The sequence below is a fragment of the Scyliorhinus canicula genome, chromosome 11 (genome assembly GCF_902713615.1).
Source record: "Scyliorhinus canicula chromosome 11, sScyCan1.1, whole genome shotgun sequence".
In the NCBI taxonomy this organism is placed as follows: domain Eukaryota; kingdom Metazoa; phylum Chordata; class Chondrichthyes; order Carcharhiniformes; family Scyliorhinidae; genus Scyliorhinus; species Scyliorhinus canicula.
In genome coordinates, this window is record NC_052156.1 from 122129171 (window position 1) to 122146005 (window position 16835).

At 44.9% G+C, this 16835-nt stretch overlaps 1 protein-coding gene across 1 annotated transcript in view; it reads left to right on the forward strand.

Moving 5' to 3' along the window:
* Positions 1 to 16835, forward strand: part of LOC119973788 (mucin-19-like) — a 129383-nt gene that overhangs the window by 108690 nt on the left and 3858 nt on the right. Inside the window, exons 52-53 of the mRNA XM_038812212.1 lie at positions 4592 to 4643; positions 10551 to 10659. Of these exons, the coding sequence (XP_038668140.1) occupies positions 4592 to 4643; positions 10551 to 10659 (161 nt within the window). The remainder of the gene's footprint in view (positions 1 to 4591; positions 4644 to 10550; positions 10660 to 16835) is intronic.

The following is a 16835-nucleotide window of genomic DNA, read 5'->3' on the forward strand; positions in this document are numbered from 1 at the left end:
TATAGAGGGATATGGGCTAAATGTGGGCAATTGTGATTAGTTTAGTGGTAAAAACAGGGCGGCATGGACAAGTTGGGCCGAAGGGCCTGTTTTCATGCTCTAACTTTTCTATCGACTAATTTGGATATGCGCAACAAGGATTTACCTTGTTCCGTATACTGCGTCCATTTATGTACAACACCCTCAGTCCTGCATTGGCCACCTCCCTTCTCATATTTGTCCTCTTTTTTGTTCTGCCTGAAGTTAGATTCCTGCCACCTTCGATACTCTGTTCTAGTACATGTTCGGAAACTTTACTAGTCTCTCCTGAGCCCTCAGCCGCTTTACCAATTTAAAGTCTTCATCATTAACCTGCACTTCTACCTTCTCCTCCTTTAACTTTGCTTTTCTAATTCTCCATACAACATAACCCCCCCCCCCCCCCCCCCCCCCCCCCCCACTATTTAGTTTAGAGGCCCATCTATAGCCCTAGCTATGCGATTCACCAAGTCTCTGGTCCCAACATGATTCAGGTGAAGATCATCCCATCGGAACAGGTCCCCTCTCCCCCAGTACTGGTGTCAATGTCCCATGAATTCAAACCCATTTCTCCCAAACCAATCTTTGAGCCACGCATTTACCGCATTAATCTTATTGACCCTATGCCAATTAGTTTGTGGCTGAAGTAGTAATCCACAGATTATTACCTTTTTGGTTCTGCTTTTTAATTTACTTCCTAGCTGTTCATACTCCCTTAGCAGAACCTCTGTTCTTGTTCTACCTATGTCGTTGGTACCTACGTGGACCATGACAACTGGATCTTTACCCTCCCACTCCAAGTTCACCTGCAGCCCAGATGAGATATCCTGAACCTGAGCACTAGATACTTTTAATTAAGAATCTTTGTGCATATTTATTGTTCTTACAAAGGTAGACCACAAATGATGCTCAACTTACTGGTCGACTTACTGCTCCCCTTTTTATCCTTCTTGATTAAAAATATGACCTCAGAAACTCTTCAATCTAATTTTACATTACATGAGAATGGGAAAATTGTAACTAAGACCCTTCCTGTTTCCTATCTGCACCATGGGTTAGAGTCACCTCATGTCCCACCAATTGTTTTTCGGAATCTTTTACAGTTATTTTGAACAATTATCCTACGTCCTTCCTGTGAACCAATATCTTCACTTAATCACCATTTCAAAAAACCATTGGCACATATTTATTTAATATTTGTCATAACTTGATGCTTAACAATTTAACTCCTTCGCACATGAGCAATTCTACTTTCTTGAGCTGCTACTTTACCTTTTATATGCAAGTAAGATGTCTTGCTATTTCCTTATTATAGTATCAGCTTGCCTTTTCTCTTACAGTGATCATAGAACATAGAACAGTACATTACAGCACAGTACAGGCCCTTCAGCCTACAATGTTGTGCCGACCATTTATCCTAATCTAAGATCAACCTGACCTACAATCCCTTCACTTTACTGCTGTCCATGTGCCTGTCTAAGAGTCACTTAAATGTCCCTAATGATTCTGACTGCACCATCTCTGCTGGCAGTGCATTCCACATAACCACCACTCTCTGTGTAAAGAACCTACCTCTGACATCTCCCCTATACCTTCCTCCAATCACCTTAAAATTATGTCCCCTCATGACAGCCATTTCCACCTGGGGAAAAGTCTCTGGCTATCCACTCTATCCATGCCTCTCATCACCTTGTACACCTCTATCAAATCACCTCTCTGCCTTCTTCGCTCCAGTGAGAAAAGCTCGAGCTCCATCAATCTTTCTTCGTAAGACATGCCATCGAGTCCAGGCAGCATCCTGGTAAATTTCCTCTACCCTCTCCAAAGCATCCACATCCTTCCTATAATGAGGCAACCAGAACTGGACACAATATTCCAAGTGTAGTCTAACTAGTATTTATAAAGCTGCAGCAAAACCTCACGGCTCAATCTCCCTCTTAATGAAAGCCAACACACCATACACTTTCTTCACAACCCTATCAACCTGGGTGGCAACTTTAAAGGATCTATGTTCTTGGACCCCAAGATCCCTCTGTTCCTCCACACTTCCAGGAATCTTGCCTTTAACCCTGTATTCAGCATTCAAATTCGACCTTCCAAAATGATCACTTCACATTTATCAAGGTTGAATTCCATCTGCCACTTCTCAGCCCAGCTCTGCATCCTGTCAATGTCCTGTTGTAACCTGCAACAACCCTCAACACTATCTACAACTCCCCCAACCTTTGTGTCATCGGCAAACTTTTTAACCCATCCTTCCACTTCCTCATCCAAGTCATTCATAAAAACCTCAAAGAACAGAGGTCCCAGAACAGATCCTTGCGGGACACCACTGGTCACTGGTCTCCAGGCGGAATACTTTCCATCCACTACCACTTGCTGTCTTCTTTCAGCCAGCCAATTCTGTATCCAGACAGCCAAATTTCCCTGTGTATCCCAGGCCCCCTAACTTTCTGAATGAGCCTACCATGGGGAACTTTATCAAATGCCATACTGAAATCCATATGCACCACATCCACTCCCCGACCTTCATCAATGTGTTTTGTCACATGCTCAAAGAATTCAATGAGGCTTGTGAGGCATGGCCTGCCCCTCACAAAGCGATGCTGACTATCTTTAATCAAACTATGTTTTTCTAAATAATCATAAATCCTATCTCTCAGAATCCTTTCCAATATTTTGCTCACCACAGACGTAAGACTAATCGGTCTGTAATTCCCAGGGATTTCCCTATTCCCTTTCTTGAACAGGGGAACAAAATTCGCCTCCCTCCAATCATCCGGTACTATTCCAGTGGAGAGTGAGGACGCAAAGATCATCACCAACAGCGCAGCAATCTCCTCCCTCGCTTCCTGTAGTAACCTTGAGTATATCCCGTCAGACCCAGGGGACTTATCTATCCTGATGCTTTTCAAAATTTCCAGCACATCCTCCTTATTAATATCAACCTGTTCGAGTCTATTAACCTGGTTCACACTGTGCTCATGAGCAACAAGGTCCCTCTCTCTAGTGAATACTGAAGCAAAATATTCATTTAGGGCCTTCCCCATCTCCTCAGACTCTTGGCACAAGTTCCCTCCACTATCCCTGATCAGCCCTACTCTCACTCTGATCATCCTCTCATTTCTCACATAAGTGTAGAACGCCTTGGGGTTTTCCCTAATCCTTCCTGCCAGGGCTTTTTCATGCCTCCTTCTAGCTCTCCTCAGTCCATTTTTGAGTTCCTTCCTGGCTACCTTGTAACCCTCTAGAGCCGGTCAGATTCTTGCTTCCTCAACCTTAAGTAAGCTTCTTTTTTCCTCTTGACTAGAAGCTCCACTTCTCTTGTCATCCAAGGCTCCTTCACCTTACCATTCCTTCCTCGTCCCAGTGGGACAAAACTATCCAACACTCGCAGCAAGTCCTCCTTAAACAACCCCCACATTACTGTTGTGCATTTCCCCAAGAACAATTGTTCCCACTTTATGCTCCTGAGCTCCCGTCTAATAGCAGTATAATTTCCCCTCCCCAAATTAAATACTTTCCCATACTGTCTGTTGCTATCCCTCTCCAGGACTATGGTTAAGGTCATGGAGTTGTAGTCACTGTCACCGAAATGCTCTCCCACCGAGACATCTGACACCCGGCCTGGCTTGTTGCCGAGCACCAAGTCCAATATGCCCCCCCCCCCCCCCCCAGTTGGCCTATCGACATATTGAGTCAGGAATGCTTCCTGTACACACCTGACAACATCTGCTCCATCTCTTATTGCTTGTTAGCCTGTACAAATTACTTCATTCTCTATAGTCCTAAGATGTTCCCATGGGTAAATTTTCCAATCCCGCCCAGGAATTGTAGTGGGTGGAACGGAAAATCTGGTAGACTATTTAAAGGTCCGTTGACCTCGGGCGAGAATTTCCAGTCTCGGGTTGAAGCAATCACAAACTCTCGCCTCTTATATTTACCTATAATATTGTTAGCCCCAACTTCCTTATACAGCAACCTTTGAAGTTTAATCTTAGAGGTAATTTTGATATCTGTTATGTTTTTATACATAATCTATTTTACATCCTTATCTGTGAGATGTTTCACTTCTGCCATAGATAAATACCCGCAATTCATTTGTGTATCTTCCTGTGTGTTTTGTGCGTTTCTAATCACGGTTTCTGCTGATATTCTGATTTATAAATTATCCACATGGACTCGGCAATGGCTCAAAGGTTATATGCACCAAGTAGTGTTTTACTTATATCCCAGATTTGATTACTTATTTATGCTCAGAATGTTTATCGCGTGGCAATGATGAGATCACCTTCGTGGGCCTCAATGTGAAATGAAAATTCACCAGGGTTCCCATTCCTGTCATAATCTAGGCATTCTCACTGTGGCAAACACGCATATCAACATCAGACCAGGGTTGGCAAAGATTACCCCCCACCCACCACTATTAAGTGGCTTATTAAAATGATTGCCTAATCCCACACATGATATGTATCAAATGGGTGATAGAGAGGAAGGAAAAATGGGAAAAATAATGGTACACTTTAGAGTAACATGCATGTTAATTTTTCAATGTTTTTTTTTCTGTTACTAGTCTGAAAAAATCTGGGATGAAATTCATTGCTGCTATTCCTGTCCGGAAAAAAGTAATTATCTCATATTTGTACATTACAATTGTTTTGCCTTTTATTCTTCATTAAAGATGCAATATCAATGTCGGTCAAATTTAAAGGAGACATTTTAAAACATAACCATCTTGTAAAGTCATGCATTCATAACAGAGACAAAGGAGGAAATATCCAACTTTACAAAGCTCTTTTTTCTAACCGTGCTACAGAAGTATACTGCTATCAAAGGTATCTATAGGTTCTTTCTCAAAGGATAGAGTTAGAAGGCCTTGAATCACATTTCTCACTCCTTTCTTTGTCTTGTGAGCCTATGAAAGTGTTTACAACAATGTTATGATAACATTTAGAAGAAATAGTTCTTCCTTCAAACAAATATCAAGGAAATAAGCAATTTTGGGCCCCATACCTCAGGAAGGACATACTGGCACTGGAGCGGGTCCAGCGGAGATTCACACGGATGATCCCAGGAATGGTAGGCCTAACATACGATGAACGTCTGAGGATCGTGGGATTATATTCATTGGAGTTTAGGAGGTTGAGGGGAGATCTAATAGAAACGTACAAGATAATGAATGGCTTGGATAGGATGGACGTAGGGAAGTTGTTTCCATTAGCAGGGGAGACTAGGACGCGGGGGCACAGCCTTAGAATAAAAGGGAGTCACTTTAGAACAGAGATGAGGAGAAATTTCTTCAGCCAGAGAGTGGTAGGTCTGTGGAATTCATTGCCACAGAGGGCGGTGGAGGCCGGGACATTGAGTGTCTTTAAGACAGAAATTGATAAATTCTTGATTTCTCGAGGAATTAAGGGCTATGGTGAGAGAGCGGGTAAATGGAGTTGAAATCAACCATGATTGAATGGTGGAGTGGACTCGATGGGCCGAATGGCCTTACTTCCACTCCTATGTCTTATGGTCTTATAAAAACGTTCAAATACAAGCACATAATCCAGTCTATCGACACATCGTTCTTTTTCTTCTTTCCATGAAAAAGTATTCACTGATGTATTTAAGAATGGTAACCAGACACAATTTTATTAATACTGCAATCACAAACAATAAACATTTTTAATCAAATTGTCTAGTCGAGGAACCTACTTTTAAGTAACACAAGAACCTATTCTGAACCATTTACTTTGTGTACACAAGTCAGTTACTTAATTAAAACTAAAATAAAACTTTTTAAAACATGCTTACTAGAATACAAGAGTAGGGGTGTGCTTCTGAGGATGTATAAGGCTCTGGTTAGACCCATTTGGAGTATTGTGACCAGTTTTGGGCTCTGCATCTAAGGAAGGATGTGCTGGTCTTGGAAAGGGTCCAGAGGAGGTTCACAAGAATGATCTCTGGAATGAAGAGCTTGTCAAACAATATATTGTTGAGGGGCAGTGGTGGACTCTGGGTCTGTACTCGGAGTTTAGAAGGATGAGGGGAGATCTTATTGAAACTTACAGGATAGTGAGAGGCCTAGATAGAGTGGGCGTGGAGTGGATGTTTTTACCAGTAGGAAAAACTAGAACTCGAAGACACAACCTCAGACTGAAGGAACTCTTTGCAGCGAGCGGAATGGAGACCAAATCATTGAGTGTCTTTAATACAGAGATAGATAAGTTCTTGATTAATAAGGGGATCAGGGGTTATGGGGAGAAGGCAAGAGAATGGGGATGAGGCCCATATCAGCCATGATTGAATGGTAGAGCAGACCCGATGGGTCGAATGGCCTAATTCTGCTCATATGTCTTCTGGCATTTGAACCTAAAAACACGTTTAATGGAAGAACTTTGCACTAGGGCTATAAATGGGTGCAATTGACAGAAACTCAGTCTGCTAATTAATTTGACGTATTGTCTGTTTAGTGGTGGGTCGACTTCCATAAGATGGTTTTGTTTCAGTAAAGATTGGAAAATTGATTTGTACACCTAAAATTCCTCCATCTTTTACACTGGCTGCAACAATTTTGGACAAATTTCCTAGACTGGTAAAACCAGTGTAACCTAGCCACAATGCAATCCCATTATTTTGATCGGAGGAAGAAGCCAGTTTCCCAGTCAGGGCCAGGATCAGGTGAAAAGGTTTTTAAACCAACACTAAAACTTTCCTCTGCGTTCCCGGTACCTGTTGGTAATATATTGTTTGGATCTTATTGGAAACATGACTAGTCGGTGCAACCTTCAGCATGTTAGCTAGTTCTTGCTTTTCCCTTCGAAACTCCAAATGACTTCCTGTTATATTCTTTGTTTCGGCAAAGCGAAAATGTATGGAGGTGCCCACACTCTAGATTCTTGTAAAACATGATGAGAGGTTTATTAAGAGGTATTGCTCAGACAATCAAAGATGGTGATCTGTCCAAAGCCCACGCACACAGGCACGATGAGGGCAAGGCAGTGGAATAGTGGTATTGTCACTGGATTAGTAATCCAGAAACCCAGAGTAATGCCTTGGGGGTGATGGTGAAATTTGAATTCAGTTGAAAATCTGGAATTAAGTCGAATCATGACCCTGAAAGTATTGCCAACTGTCTTACAAATCTCAAAAACCCATCTGGTTCACTAATGTCCTTCAGGGAAGGAAATCTGCCATCTTTATCTGGTCTGCCGACATGTGACTCCAGAGCCACACATCGATGCAGTTGACTCTTAATTGCCCCCCTCTGAAATTGCCTAGCAAGCCACTCAGTTCAAGCACAATTAGGGCTGGGCAACAAATGCTGGCCCAGCCAGCGACACCCACATCCCGAAAACTAATAAAAGAAAAACACTGCTGACATCACTCCGCATTACGTAATGCATAACCAGCGGGAATGTGCTCCCTGATATATAACACTTCCTTCCTTAAAGGTTTCTTTGCTCCTTGTCGATTCTACTGCTGTATTATTGGAAGAATGTGTGGAATCCTGTGCACTCCCCAAAGGTCGAATTTCATGGTGGAGTCATTAATCAGGTGGGAGGACAGCTGGGGCAACTGCCACTTTCCTCCCTCCCTGCTAAGCATGCGGTGGGAAGACCTACAGAGGGTTTTCCTGCAAGTCTCAACAACAGAAATTAAGTCTCTCAAATGGGCAATCAATGCTCACTGTATGGCCTCATCTCGATCTCTCTAGTATTAACCCAGCTGTGGAAAGTGGGGGCTAGCCATTTGGGAAGCTTGATCAGTAATCCATGTAGAATTGCTTGTGGGTGCCCATGGGTCAGTGGGTCCCCTCATTCGAAAGCATAGTGCTAGATTGAGGAATGCAGCATCGGGGAGGGGGAAAGATATTGAGAGACACCCTTTACAGGTGACCCCCCTCCCCTGCAGTCCCCAACCCATGATCCACATTTTCGCCGTAACCTCATGTCTGGTATGGGATTCAGTGATGTTCTGAGGCCTTGGTTGGGATTCCTGCTGGCAGCAACTACCGCCTCCCCGGTTCCATCCTCTGATTGGCCTCCAACCCTCAGCGGATCGGATTTTTTCTCCCAGGACCCTTGATCAAAACAAAAGGATTGCTGCTGGCCTGTCAAGTGCCTGAAAGTGGAACGAGATATGGTGGACCTTCCCACAAAGAAGATCCATTGCCAGCAGCAGAGAGCCTTTTTACCTTCACAAGACTCTGTACAATTGCTGTTTCCCTCTCTTTCTGCCACTTTTGTTGCACATCATTTTTGTTGCCAGTGGGATTCCTCTGAAGAAGATTCACATGGAATTGAAAAATTAACTCTGTTTCTCCCTCCATGAGTCCTTGAGTGCGACCGGACCTGCTTAGTGTTTCCAGCATTTTCTGTTGCACTTGGAAAGTGATGGCTGTATCTGTGATGGGGCTCTTCCAGTTTCCATTTTGGGAATATCTGACTTGCCTGATCAGGAGTAGAGCCTCTGTCTGTTCCCACTCCCCCCCCCCCCCCCCCCCCCCCCCCCCACTCCCCTCCTTAACAAAGAAAGTGGCACTGGGTGTTGTGGGGTCAGCAGGGGTGGGGAAGATCATCTGTGAGAGAAAGAGAGAGAGATTGGGAGAGTACTTTGAACAGAGAATATACTCTCCCTCAACATTATATTCAAGCAAATGACTGCAGATGTTGGAATTTGAAACAAAAACAGAAAATGCTGGAAAATCTCTGCCGGTCTGACAGCATCTGTGGACTCCAATGGAGTTAATGTTTCGAGCCTGGATGACTCTTCATCAGAACTAGAGAGAACTGGAAATAGGATGATATTTATATAGTTGTTGGTTGGGGGAGGGCGCATGGGGCAGTAAGGGCTGGATTGAGGGCCACTGATAGGTGGATGTTAGGGAGAGATTGACAAAGATGTCATGAACAAAAGACAAAGGGAATGTAAATGGTGGCAATCAAGGCTGAGAAGGGTGCTGATTGTGGCACATTAAGAGATCAGAAAGTGTTCATGGCACAACAAAGGTAAGTAGTGTGTCAAAGGGCAACCTGGAACAGATGGCCCAAGTGGAGTGGGGTGGAAAAAGGGGTAATAGTGGTCAGGGACCAATGAGATGGAAAAAGGAGGTGGAAAAATGAATCATTGAAAGTGTTGTAGATGGAGGCAAAGACTCCACGAGAGGCCAGGATGACAGGGTACAACTCACTTTATTCCACATTAGTCACAATAATCGCTTCACACTTCACACCCCGCAGGGTCTCCTTCCAGGTCGGGGTTTATATTCTGTGTGGAATTCCTCCAATTAGGAGGGAGCTCCACCCACTAGTCACCTGAGTAGCTCGTGCTCAGGTATGTAGGAGGGGAAGCGGATCCTATACAGCTCTGTCCCTGTAGGGGGTCGTAACAGAAATAAATCAAAATAAATTGATAGAAATAAAAATGCGTTGAAGGTGGAGGAGAAAGTTCACAGTTTGAAGTAGTTGAACTTAATTTTGAGTCCAGAAGGTAGTAATGTGCCTAATCGGAAGATGAGGTGTTGTTCCTCCAGTTTGCCCTGGACTTCACTGGAATGTTGCAGCAGGCCGAGGACAGACATGTGGACATGAGAGCAGGATGGTATGTTGAAGTGGCAAGTGACAGGAAGGTCTGGTCCTGCCTGTGAACGGACTGAAGATGTTCTGCAAAGCGGTCTTCCAGTCTGCGTTTACAATTCAGTATAGACGTCATTGGGAGAAGTGAGTGCAATAGACCAGATTGAAGGAGGTGCACGTGAAGCATTGCTTCACCTGAGAAGAGTGTTTAGGCCCTTGGATGGGGAGAAGGGGGGAGGTTCTGGGGTTATGGAGGAGTGGATCAGAGTATCCGGGAGGGAACGGTCCCTGTGGCATTCTGACAGGGGAGTGAAGGGAAGATGTGTTTGGTGGTGCTACCATGCTGGAGTACGCAAAACTGGCAGAGGATAATCCTTTGAATGCAGAGACTGGTGAGATGAAAAATTAGGACAAGGGGAGTTGCAAGAGTGGGGGGGGGGGGAGGGGTGAGAACAGAGGTGCAGGAGATGGGACGGACACTATTGAGAGTCCTGTCAACCACAGTGGGTGGGAAACCACGCTTAAGAAAGAATGGGGACATGTCAGCAACACTGTTTTGGAAAGTGGCATAATTGGAACAGATGCAAAGAAGGCGAAGGAACTGAGAGAATGAGATGGAGTCTTTCTAGGATTTGGGGGTGGTGAAGAGCTGTAGTCAAGTTAGATGTGGAAGCTGGTGGGCTTGTAAGGAGACCAGTAGACAGTCTATCCCCAGGAATGGAGATAGCGAGGTCAAGGAAGGGAAGGTAAGTTGGAGATGTAACATGTTAAGGTGATGGAGGAGTGAAAGGAGCGAGGTTGGAGTCAAGATAGGAAAAAGTCAGTTCAGTGGGGCAGGAATAGGCTGACACAATGGACCTACTGGGACAGTCCTGTTTGTGGATTTGGGGAAGGCCACTCGTCCTGTTCAATTCCACGTTGCGATGACTGCTTATTTTAATGTTAATTTACTGTTCATTTTCACAGAAACACAATGCAAACCCAGATCTTACAATAAAACTGTTATAATCGAATCCTGTAAAGAAGTTGAAATTGAACTCCAAATCTGTGAAGGATATTGTGGAGGATCAGCAGAGTAAGTAGTATCTTCACTAACTTTTCTAATTAAATAGGAAATATTAGCAACCGCTGAGGAGTGAATAATTCAAAGGAAATTAATATCACTAAAAAATTACAGAGTGACTATGGCCCTTAAATCCCGGCAGTACTTGTGAAAAGATGGAACGGGCAATACTGCTGAACCAACATTCACACCAATTTGATTGATTTTGTGTTGATTGTTCCAGAGGTATGCTCCAGGATGTTGTTTTCAACTTAATAAGAAGTCAACATTATGGACCTTTCCAATAATTTATTTCCTGGTCTATAAAGCTGTGATCGTGTGGCCCCTTTAAGGGTTTGGGATTTGGCCAATTATTAATTGTATAGAAAATAGTTGTCCACTAATTATGAACACAAAATTCTATTGATTGTAGAAAGCAATTCACATTAATATGGGGTGGAATCCTCACATCAAAATAACAACTAGCCCTTCCTTTTCAATCTGTCATGCCACTCAGCATCCGCCAGGGTCCTCGACACGTATGCAACGGGCTTTTCTGTGCCATCATCCCATCAATGTGAGAGGATGACATCCACTCCAAATGGGGAGGCATCACACATCAGGATTAACTGTGGCGGGGTCATAATGGACCAGTATACTTGAGGACAGCAGTCGCTGTTTTAAGTTCACGAAGGCTTCATCCTGGGGTTCCTGCCCTGACTACCTTTTGATGTTTTTTCAGTAACATGTGCCGGGGTGATAAAAAAGTGGCCAGATTTGGGATGAAGTTCCCATAGTAATTTATCAGACCTAAAAGACTTCAAATCTGTTATTATTCGAGGGTCAGCACCCGCTTGATGGCCGTGACTTTATCCTAAGCAGGGTGCAGGCCTTTCTTATACACCTGATACTCTATGTAGATTACCTTGGCTGTCTGGAATACACATTTCTCTCTCTTGTGATGCACGCCTACGCTGCAAAATTGCCTCACGGCCTGCTCCAAGTTTGCTGTTGTTCAGTGGCCCCTATGATTAATACATCGTGAGATATATTGCTACGCAAGGCCGCCCTTGGAGAATATTATCCATGACACACTGAAACATAGCACGTGTCAACAAGACTTTTAAGAGCAGGTGCGTATATTCGTACAGGCCCTTATGGGTTTTAATTGTGACATACTTTCTGGATGTTTTATCTAGTTCAAGCTGGCGGTAGTCATGGCTCACACCCAGTTTTGTGAAGATTTGACCACCTGTCTATTTGGCCTGTAAACCCTCTATATGTGGCATGGGGTATTGGGCTTGAGGGCGGGGACCACTGCTACAGCACACTGCGTGAACTGTACTGGCTGTATTACCCCGAGGCTTCCCAACTGCTCGCTATCTGTCTCTAACTTTGCAAACAATAAACATGGGACTGCCCGTGTCAGGATCCACATAGATCTTGACTGTCGCTCCTTTTATTTTTACTGAGGCCCTCTGGGAATACTTTGGGGTATTTGTTGATAACCTCATACAATCCACCGATCCTTAATGAAAAAATTCCCAGCCATGCCAGTCGTATTTTTTGGAGCCAATCCTTGCCCATGTAACTAGGTCCTGATCCTCACATGACAATCAGTGGGAGTTGTGCCGACTATAATAATCTTTAGTATTGTCACAAATAGGCTTACATTAACACTGCAATGAAGTTACTGTGAATATCCCCTAGTCGCCACACTCTGGCGCCTGTTTGGGTACACTGAGGGAGAATTCAGAATATCCAATTCACCTAACAAGCACCTCTTTTGGGACTTGTGGGAGGAAACTGGAGCACCTGGAGGAAACCCACGCAGACACAGGAAGAATGTGCAGACTCCGCACAGGCAGTGTCCCAAGCCGAAATCGAACCTGGCACCCGATTTATCATTTATAATAATCTTTATTGTTGCAAGTAGGCTTACAATAACACTGCGATGAAGTTACTGTGAAAAGCCCCTAGTCGCCACATTCTGGCGCCTGTTCTGGCACATTGAGGGAGAATTCAGTATGTCCAAATGACCTAACAGCACGTCTTTCGGGACTTGTGTAAGGAAACCGGAGCACCCGGAGGAAACCCATGCAGACACAGGGAGAATATGCAGACTCCGCACAGACAGTGACCCAAGCTGGGAATCAAACCTGGAACCCTGGCGCTGTAGAACATAGAACATAGAACGATACAGCGCAGTACAGGCCCTTCGGCCCTCGATGTTGCACCGACATGGAACAAAACTAAAGGCCATCTAACCTACACTATGCCCTTATCATCCATATGCTTATCCAATAAACTTTTAAATGCCCTCAATGTTGGCGTGTTCACTACTGTTGCAGGTAGGGCATTCCACGGCCTCACCACTCTTTATGTAAAAAACCCACCTCTGACCTCTGTCCTATATCTATTACACCTCAATTTAAGGCTATGTCCCCTCATGCTAGCCACCTCCATCCGCGAGAGAAGGCTCTCGCTGTCCACCCTATCTAACCCTCTGATCATTTTGTATGCCTCTATTAAGTCACCTCTTAACCTTCTTCTCTCTAACGAAAACAACCTCAAGTCCATCAGCCTTTTCTCATAAGATTTTCCCTCCATACCAGGCAACATCCTGGTAAATCTCCTCTGCACCCGTTCCAAAGCTTCCACGTCCTTCCTATAATGAGGCGACCAGAACTGTACGCAATACTCCAAATGCGGCCGTACTAGAGTTTTGTACAACTGCAACATGACCTCATGGCTCCGGAACTCAATCCCTCTACCAATAAAGGCCAACACACCATAGGCCTTCTTCACAACCCTATCAACCTGGGTGGCAACTTTCAGGGATCTATGTACATGGACACCGAGATCCCTCTGCTCATCCACACTACCAAGAATTTTACCATTAGCCAAATATTCCGTATTCCTGTTATTCTTTCCAAAGTGAATCACCTCACACTTCTCCACATTAAACTCCATTTGCCACCTCTCAGCCCAGCTCTGCAGCTTATCTATGTCCCTCTGTAACCTGCAACATCCTTCCGCACTGTCTACAACTCCACCGACTTTAGTGTCGTCTGCAAATATACTCACCCATCCTTCTGTGCCCTCCTCTAGGTCATTTATAAAAATGACAAACAGCAACGGCCCCAGAACAGATCCTTGTGGTATGCCACTCGTAACTGAACTCCATTCTGAACATTTCCCATCAACTACCACTCTTTGTCTTCTTTCAACTAGCCAATTTCTGATCCACATCTCTAAATCACCCTCAATCCCCAGCCTCCGTATTTTCTGCAATAGCCGACCGTGGGGAACCTTATCAAACGCTTTACTGAAATCCATATACACCACATCAACTGCTCTACCCTCGTCTACCTGGTCAGTCACCTTCTCAAAGAACTCGATAAGGTTTGTGAGGCATGACCTCCCTTCACAAAACCATGCTGACTATCCCTAATCATATTATTCCTATCTAGATGATTATAAATCGTATCTTTTATAATCCTCTCCAAGACTTTACCCACCACAGACGTTAGGCTCACCGGCCTATAGTTACCGGGGTTATCTCTACTCCCCTTCTTGAACAAAGGGACCACATTTGCTATCCTCCAGTCCTCACTATTCCTGTAGCCAATGATGACCTAAAAATCAAAGCCAAAGGCTCAGCAATCTCTTCCCTGGCTTCCCAGAGAATCCTAGGATAAATCCCATCAGGCCCCAGGGACTTATCTATTTTCACCTTGTCCAGAATTGCCAACACTTCTTCCCTACGCACCTCAATGCCATCTATTCTAATAGCCTGGGTCTCAGCATTCTCCTCCACAATATTATCTTTTTCCTGAGTGAATACTGATGAAAAGTATTCATTTAGTATCTCGCTTATCTCCTCAGCCTCCACACACAACTTCCCACCACTGCCCTTGACTGGCCCTACTCTTACCCTAGTCATTCTTTTATTCCTGACATACCTATAGAAAGCTTTTGGGTTTTCCTTCATCCTACCTGCCAAAGACTTCTCATGTCCCCTCCTTGCTCGTCTCAGCTCTCTCTTTAGATCCTTCCTCGCTTCCATGTAACTATCAAGCGCCCCAACTGAAACTTCACGCCTCATCTTCACATAGGCCTCCTTCTTCCTCTTAACAAGAGATTCCACTTCTTTGGTAAACCACGGTTCCCTCGCTCTACCCCATCCTCCCTGCCTGACTGGTATGTACTTATCAAGAACATGCAATAGCTGTTCCTTGAACAAGCTCCACATATCCAGTGTGCCCAACCCTTGCAGCCTACTTCTCCAACCTACACATCCTAAGTCATGTCTAATGGCATCATAATTGCCCTTCCCCCAGCTATAACTCTTGCCCTGCGGGGTATGCTTATCCCTTTCCATCACTAACGTAAAGGTCACCGAATTGTGGTCACTGTTTCCAAAGTGCTCACCTACCTCCAGATCTAACACCTGGCCTGGTTCATTACCCAAAACCAAATCCAATGTGGCCTCGCCTCTTGTTGGCCTGTCAACATATTGTGTCAGGAAACCCTCCTGCACACATTGTACAAAGAACGACCCATCTAATGTACTCGAACTATATCTTTTCCAGTCAATATTTGGAAAGTTAAAGTCTCCCATAACAACTACCCTGTTACTTTCGCTCTTTTCCAGAATCATCTTCGCCATCCTTTCCTCTACATCCCTAGAACTATTAGGTGGCCTATAGAAAACTCCCAACAGGGTGACCTCTCCTTTCCTGTTTCTAACCTCAGCCCATACTACCTCGGAGGAAGAGTCCCCATCTAGCATCCTTTCCTCCACCGTAATACTGTCCTTGACTAGCAGCGCCACACCTCCCCCTCTTTTGCCCCCTTTTCTGAGCTTACTAAAACACCTAAACCCCGGAACCTGCAACAACCATTCCTGTCCCTGCTCTATCCATGTCTCTGAAATGGCCACAGCATCGAAGTCCCAGGTACCAACCCATGCTGCCAGTTCCCCTACCTTATTTCGTATACTCCTAGCATTGAAGTAGACACACTTCAAACCACCTACCTGAACACTGGCACCCTCCTGCGAAGTCAAATCTGTGCTCCTGACCTCTATACTCTCAATCTCCCGTACCCCAAAAGTACAATCCAGGTTCCCATGCCCCTGCTGAATTAGTTTAAACCCCCCCAAAGAGCACTAACAAATCTCCCCCCCAGGATATTGGTGCCCCTCAGGTTCAGATGTAGACCATCCTGTCTATAGAGGTCCCACCTTCCCCAGAAAGAGCCCCAGTTATCCAGAAATCTGAATCCCTCCCGCCTGCACCATCCCTGTAGCCACGTGTTTAATTGCTCTCTCTCCCTATTCCTCATCTCACTATCACGTGGCACGGGCAACAACCCAGAGATAACAACTCTGTTTGTTCTCACTCTGTGCTTCCATCCTAGCTCCCTAAAGGCCTGCCTGACATCCTTGTCCCCTTTCCTACCTATGTCGTTTGTGCCAATGTGGACTACGACTTGGGGCTGCTCCCCCTCCCCCTTAAGGACCCGGAAAACACGATCCGAGACATCACGTACCCTTGCACCTGGGAGGCAAAATACCAAACGTGAGTCTCTCTCGCTCCCACAAAATCTCCTATCTGTGCCCCTGACTATTGAGTCCCCAATTACTAATGTTCTACTTCTTTCCCCCCTTCCCTCCTGAGCAACAGGGACAGACTCCGTGCCAGAGGCCCGTACCCCATGGCTTACGCCTGGTAAGTCCCCCCCCCCACAAGTATCCAAAACGGTATACTTGTTACTCAGGGGAACGACCGCAGGGGGTCCCTGCACTGACTGCTTCTTCCCAGTCCCTCTTACAGTTACCCATCTATCTCCAGTCTTTGGTGTAACTACTTCCCTGAAGCTCCTATCTATGACCCCCTCTGCCTCCCGAATGTTCCGAAGTTCATCCAGCTCAAGGTCCAGGTCCCTAACACGGTTTTTGAGGAGCTGGAGTTGGGTGCACTTCCCATAGATGAAATCAGCAGGGACACTGACGGTATCCCTCACCCCAAACATTTTGCAGGAGGAGCATTGTACTGCCTTCCCTGACATCACTTCTAGATTAAAAAAAAACAAGAAAAAGAAAAAGAAAGGAAGAGCTTACCTGATATTCCCTCAAACCCTGCTGCCGCTGAAAGGTAAGCAAATTTAAAGGCACTCACTCACCTTCACGACAGGCCCCTGCT